The sequence below is a fragment of the Bombina bombina genome, chromosome 2 (genome assembly GCF_027579735.1).
Source record: "Bombina bombina isolate aBomBom1 chromosome 2, aBomBom1.pri, whole genome shotgun sequence".
Lineage (NCBI taxonomy): Eukaryota > Metazoa > Chordata > Amphibia > Anura > Bombinatoridae > Bombina > Bombina bombina.
Genome location: NC_069500.1, coordinates 990,658,942 through 990,665,911, shown reverse-complemented (window position 1 = coordinate 990,665,911; position 6,970 = coordinate 990,658,942). Strand labels below are relative to the sequence as shown.

The following is a 6,970-nucleotide window of genomic DNA, read 5'->3' as shown; positions in this document are numbered from 1 at the left end:
TCTATCTCTCCCCCCTCTTCTCTCTCCCCCCCTCTCTTCTCTCTCCCCCCACCTCTTCTCTCTCCCCCCTCTTCTCTCCCCCCCTCTATCTCTCCACCCACCTCTTCTCTCTCCCCCCACCTCTTCTCTCTCCCCCCACCTCTTCTCTCTCCCCCCACCTCTTCTCTCCCCCCACCTCTTCTCTCCCCCCCTCTCTCTCCTCCCCTCTCTCTCCCCCCCTCTCTCTCCTCCCCTCTCTCTCCCCCCCTCTCTATTTCCTCCCCTCTCTCTCTCCCCCCCTCTCTATTTCCTCCTCTCTCTCTCTCCCCCCCTCTCTATTTCCTCCCCTCTCTCTCCCCCCCCTCTCTATTTCCTCCCCTCTCTCCCCCCCCTCTCTATTTCCTCCCCTCTCTCTCCTCCCCTCTCTATTTCCTCCCCTCTCTCTCTCCCCCCCTCTCTATTTCCTCCCCTCTCTCTCTCCCCCCCCTCTCTATTTCCTCCCCTCTCTCTCTCCCCCCCTCTCTATTTCCTCCCCTCTCTCTCTCCCCCCCTCTCTATTTCCTCCCCTCTCTCTCTCCCCCCTCTCTATTTCCTCCCCTCTCTCTCTCCCCCCCTCTCTATTTCCTCCCCTCTCTCTCTCCCCCCCTCTCTATTTCCTCCCCTCTCTATCTCCTCCCCCCTCTCTCTCCCCCCCTCTCTATTTCCTCCCCTCTCTCTCTCCCCCCCTCTCTATCTCCTCCCCTCTCTATTTCCTCCCCTCTCTCTATCTCCTCCCCTCTCTATTTCCTCCCCTCTCTCTCTCCCCCCCCCTCTCTATCTCCTCCCCTCTCTCTCTCCCCTCTCTCTCTCCCCTCCCCTCTCTCTCCCCTCCCCCTCTCTCTCTATTTCCTCCCCTCTCTCTATCTCCTCCCCTCTATCTCCTCCCCTCTCTCTCCCGCCCGCGCCCTCTCTCTCTCCCCTCCCATCTCTCTCTCTCTCCCCTCCCCTCTCTCTCTCTCCCCTCCCCTCTCTCTCTCCCCTCCCCCCTCTCTCTCCCCTCCCTTCTCTCTCTCCCCTCCCCCATCTCTCCCCCCTCCTCTATCTCTCCCCCCCCTCTTCTCTCCCCTCCCCCATATCTCTCCCCCCCCTCTATCTCTCCCCCCCTCTTCATCTCTCCCCCCCTCTATCTCTCCCCCCCTCTATCTCCTCCCCTCTCTCTCTCCCTCCCTCTCTCTTCCCCCCTCTCTCTCTCTCTCTCTCCCTCCCCTCTCTCTTCCCCCCCTCTCCTCTCTCTCTTCCCCCTCTCTCTCTCCCCCCTCTCTCTCTCCCCCCCTCTCTCTCTTCCCCCCTCTCTCTCCCTCTCTCCCTTCCCCCCTCTCTCTCTCCCCCCTCTCCTCTCTCTCTTCCCCCTCTCTCTCTCCCCCCCTCTCTCTCTCTCTCTCTACAACTTTCAAACTTCTACTCTCTAATTTGCTTTGTTCTCTTGCTATCTTTTATTTGAAAGCATACCTAGGTATGCTCAGGATCAGCATTGCACTACTGGGAACTAGCTGTCGATTGATATAGGACTCTTGTCATTGGTTTATTAGATTTGTTCAGCTAGCTCCCAGTAGTGCATTGTTGCTCTTTGAACAAAGGATACCAAGAGAATGAAGCACATTTGGTAATATGTAAATTGGAAAGTTGTTTAAAATTGTATGTTCTACCTAAATCATGAGAAAAGTTAATAGTTTATTTGTATCACTTAGCAAAATGAATGTACAGAAAAAAAATATTAAATCAATAGTTGGTGTGACCACCCTTTGCCTTCAAAACAGTGTTCTTCTATGTGCATTTGAACAGTTTTTTTTAAGGAACTCTGCAGGTCGGTTATTCCACACATCTTTAAGAACCAAGCACAGTTCTGTGTATTTATGCAGCCTCAGTTGCTTATCTCTCTTCATGTAATCCCAGACAGACTCGATAATGTTGAGATCAGGGCTCTGTGGGGGCCATACCAACACTTCCAGGACTCTTTGTACTTCTTTATACAGAAGATTGTTTGTTGTGACTTTGGCTGTATGTTTGGGCTCATTGTCATACTGCAGAATAAATATGGGGCCAATCAGATGCCTTCCTTACAGTATTGCATGATGGATAAGTATCTGCCTGTACTTCTCAGCATTTAGGAGCCAATTAATTCTGACCAAATACCAACTTAATTTGCAGAAATGCAGCCCCAAACTTGCAGGGAACCTCCATCATTTACTGTTGCCTACAGACATTCATTGTGGTACCGCTCTCCAGCCCTTCAGCCAATAAACTGCCTACTGCTACAGCTAAATAATTTAAATGTTGACTAATCAGTCCAGAGCAAGTTGAGTAGCTTGGCCTTGTTTCCATGTCCGAGGTATGGCTTTTTGGCCACAAGTCTTGCATGAAGACCACTTCTGACCAGACTTCTTCGGACAGCCCAGAGGCAGAACTTTTTTTTCATTTTCTGCGATGAGAATTTTTTTAGTGAAAATTTTTCTGCAGTGTTTTTAAAGAGCCGGTGTTACTGTGTTTGTTGCCCTTACTTGGTGTGCATGAGAACAGGTTCATGTACAGCCTTGCTGATGTCTGCTGTACGTTCCCACAGAGTCAGTCTGCCTGGGAACCTGCTTTACTGTACTGCTGGGGTGACGGACTGGAGAAATACTGGATTATCAGATAAAAATTACTGGAGAATTGAATTGTGGCCCCAGGGCAGCTTTGGCTAGGGACATGGAAGGACTCAGGAGTAAATTAATTTAGCGATTTCCTCCCAGTAAGTGCCATAGTACAAACAAAAATCTGCTTAAAGGGTCAGTATACACTGATATTACAGATCCATATACCAATAGTAAATGCACTTATTACTGAACTGAGACATATATAGGATATTAAGAAACAATACATTGTGTAATTTTTACCTTTCTTATTCCCTCTCCTGGAATTAATCTAGACAGTGTTTACACTCCCCAAGGAAAGGGCTGAGCTGTGCTTGAGACTAGCACGCCCACCCTCCAATCATAGGCCATATGCAAATTCACAATTTACAGTGAAAGCTGAAATCCTGACAGCCTGCAGACATGATTTGTGTTTTGCAGCTTGAGCTTTATTAATATTTATTTGTGGAAACACAGACGACATTTGTTTTGGGCTTGTTTATTTCTAGTTCCACTTAATTAAACATTATTTAATAAAATTGCAGTGTTTGCTGTCCCTTTACTCTAAGAACAATCTCCTCTTGTGATATTTTCCCCATAAATTCCCTGATAACAATTTTACCTCTATTATTACGTTTTTTGCTACTTCATGGGATTGACCATTATCAACTAGTTGAATGCAGATCCCATGCTACTGAAGTACAGTGGAGCAATCTACATACGGATGATACGGATATGGCTAACTACCTAGTCTCACCGTTTCCATGGGCTCTTTTGCACAGACCTGCCCCTGTCTAAGTCCTGCAGGCCATTGTACAATTCCTAGGTTACTCTGAGACTGAGATGCTGAAGATCATTGCACACATCTCCTACTGCAGCACTTTGCATATTCTTGGAGATCAGCAATGTGTGCTGTATGCCTCTGCGGCGTATCACCTACAGCACGTCTTAGGATATGATTTACATTCTGTGGGCTCATTACAAGTGACAGACCTGCCCCTGCATTAATAATTCAATAGCGCCGAGCTGTGGTGCGGTGGTAGCGTGAGAAGAGGTCTGAGTGAGAGCAGGAAAAGGCTAGCGCACAACAAATCTTTTTTATTTTACAGGCAACTTTGTATTTATTTTAACTAGGTAGCTATTAAATAGTTAATAACTATTGTACCTAGTTAAAATAAATACAAAGTTGCCTGTAAAATAAAAATAAATCCTAAAATAGCTACAATGTAATTATTAATTATATTGTAGCTATCTTAGGGTTTATTTTATAGGTAAGTATTTAGTTTTAAATAGAAATAATTTAGTTAATAATAGTAATTTTATTTAGATTTATTTAAATTATATTTAAGTTAGGGGGGGTGTTAGGGTTAGAATTAGGTTTAGGGGTTAATAACTTTATTATAGTGGCGGCGACGTTGGCGGCGGCAGATTAGGGGTTAATACATTTAATAGGCTATGTGGGCTATAACGGTTTAGGGGTTAATACTTGAATAGGTTTATTGCGTTGTGGGTTAATGGCAGATTAAGGGTTAATAGTTTTAAGAGGTAGTTTGCGATGTTGGGGTTGGCGGATTTAGGGGTTAATAATTTAGTTATTACTTGCGGTGTGGGTTTGATGGCGGATATAGGGGTTAATAGACTTTATTAGTTATTGCGGTGGGGGATTGCGGTTGACAGGTAGATAGACATTGCGCATGAGTTAGGTGTTAGTTCATTTTTGTAGGCATTTTCGGGAGTTACGGTGCTCCTATACTCAGTGCAAGGCCTGCTACGGCTGCCTTTTATGGCGAGGTAAAAATGGAGTAAGATTTCTCCATTTTCGCCACGTAAGTCCTTGCGCTGGATATTGGATACCGATTTACGACGCGGTCCCATGTTAGCCTATGGGAGTAATAATTGCGAGCAACAGGTGAAATATACGCGCGTAACTTGTATGCTACGCCGTATATGTAATACCAAAATCGCGCAAAATCTGGCGCCAGAGGATTTTGCGGGTGACGCTGCATATGTAATGGGGCCCCTTGTGTCTTGTTGCTGTGCTCAGTCTTGCCATGGTGTATGACATTTGACATTAAATTATTTTTAGCAACTTCACCTTGTTAGCAAAGTTTGGCTGTTCCTCACTCAGTTTCACTCCTCCTACACGGCTGCTTCTGTTTCAGTTAATAATTCTGTTTCAACCTACATATTAAAGTGATGATCATTTGAATCTGTGTGGTATAATTATTTAAACATGCACCTGACTATATGCCTATAAAATCCCTGACTTTGCGCAAGTGTACCTAGTAGAATTGATGCTGTTTTAAAGACAAAGGGTGTGTGTGGTCACGGCAAATACTGATTTAATTTAGATTTTTTTTCTTTTCACTCACTTTGCAGTATGTAATCCAATGTTTCTCAAAAGGGGCTAAGTAATGCTAAAAACAGAGGACTTCAAAATAGCTACCAAATAATCCATAAACCCTTACACAGAGTCTACATGCAACCTTTACACTATAAATCAAGAATGGCCAACTGCAGTCCATATATCAGATGCAGCCCTCTGCATTAGTTTTTGTGGTCCCAGTAAAATGCAGAACTAAAAATGTGTGCTTTGGAGATTTTTAGTGGATAGGCAAACAAGGTGGCCACAACTCAGGAGGGAAAAACAGCACAAAAAGGGCACCCTGATACTAAGCCCAATTTTTTTCTTTCATAATTCAAATAGAGCATGCAATTTTAAGCAAGTTTCTAATTTACTCATATTATCGATTTCCTTTGTTCTCTTGCTATCTTTATTTGAAAATGCAGGAATCTAAGCTAAGGAACTGGCCCATTTTTGGTTCAGAACCCTGGATAGCGCTTCCTGATTTAGCCACCAATCAGCAATAAATATATATATATATACACATACACACACTGTATATGATTTAAGCACATATTTTATATGTAATCTTTTTTATTATTATTAAGCTTAGCATTTTAAAATTGTGTGTATGTATCAGCTTAAATTATGCAAAAACTAAACATGATAAAGCATTAGCAGACTTTATGATGGACTGGAAATAATGCACATATTATATCACTTGAGCAGAACAATTTTAAAAAGAAAAAGTAAAGTGTGAGTTGTGCAGGATCTCTGCATGTATGTTAAAATGTATTATAATTATAACCCTCTTGCAGCTGCTTACACGAATGTCACTTTATACAGGGGTTAAGCAGTATCCTAGCCCATACCTTTCCTCTTTGTGATGATATTGACCAGGGGCACACTGGGTCTGTCAGAAAACACCTCCGAATGATTGACCAGGGCATCTTTCACTGTGTCAAAGTCATTGAGGATCACTATAAGGCGGGTGCCTATAAAAATGCCATAGATTTTGCCATACGTTTTGGCCATGTTGGTCAGCACAATGTGTGGGAACAAGAAAGCCCCTCTTCGGGTGGGCCCCGCTGGTGCCCTTGTGAGCTTTGTGCCATCTATCGCAACGTTTAGATAATTCAGCAGCGGGGTTGGCAAAAGCATGAAGCCGAAGTTCCCCAGGAAGGGCAGTGGGGTCGGACCTGGAGGGGTATTCCTGGACATTATCTGGTAATAACCCCAGAGAGAGCTCATCACATAGTACAACACCAGGAACAAGACGAAGTACAGCATAAGTTGTGACCATGATGCATGCTCATCCAGCGGGGCCCATGACAAGATTAACCTCTTCCAACCCAGACTGTCAGTGCTAAAGTCCTGAGTTACTGCCTCCATTCTTCTGCTCCTATGTTTTTCTATTTATTTCCAAATGTCACATGCAACGCCTGAATGTGCATTTATAGAGTAGCTGTCGCTGGCATTGTTGCCAAACATTTGTGTCACCCGTCTGATTGGCTGCAGAAATGATTACAATACACGGGTTGCCCTATTCCACATCACTGTGCTGCAGCTCCTCCCCGCGCAGATGACGTAGACACTGCAGCAGCTCATGCATTCCTAGCAGTTCCCTTATCTCTCTGTCCAATCCCGCCTCTGCATGTTAGTTACACGGCTTTTCTATCCACAACTTAAGGTGGAATAACACAATAGATGGGTAAACAACGAAGTATATATTTTTTTAAATGAAATATAATAATAAGGGCATCCTTTAAACAGCAATTAAATGTATGCTGGGAAATGTAGTCCCTAACAGTCGGTTCTCAGCTTTCAATAGGGGTCACAAGGGTAGCTAATGCTATAAGTAACGTTTATGATTTAGATAGAACATGCAAATTTAATTAACTTTTCAATTTACATTACTTCTATTATCTAATTTGCTTTTTTTCCCTTTGTTGAAAGGCATAGATAGGCTCAAGAACTACTGGGATCTAGCTGCTGATTA

The 6,970-nt window shown here is 43.9% G+C and overlaps 1 protein-coding gene across 1 annotated transcript in view; it reads right to left on the bottom strand.

Annotated features, from left to right (window-relative positions):
• Positions 1-6,551, bottom strand: part of LOC128649951 (cytochrome P450 2U1) — a 247,111-nt gene extending 240,560 nt beyond the window's left edge. Inside the window, exon 1 of the mRNA XM_053703525.1 lies at positions 5,844-6,551. Within this exon, the coding sequence (XP_053559500.1) occupies positions 5,844-6,363 (520 nt within the window). The 5' untranslated portion in view covers positions 6,364-6,551. The remainder of the gene's footprint in view (positions 1-5,843) is intronic.
• Between the last annotated feature and the right edge of the window lie 419 nt (positions 6,552-6,970).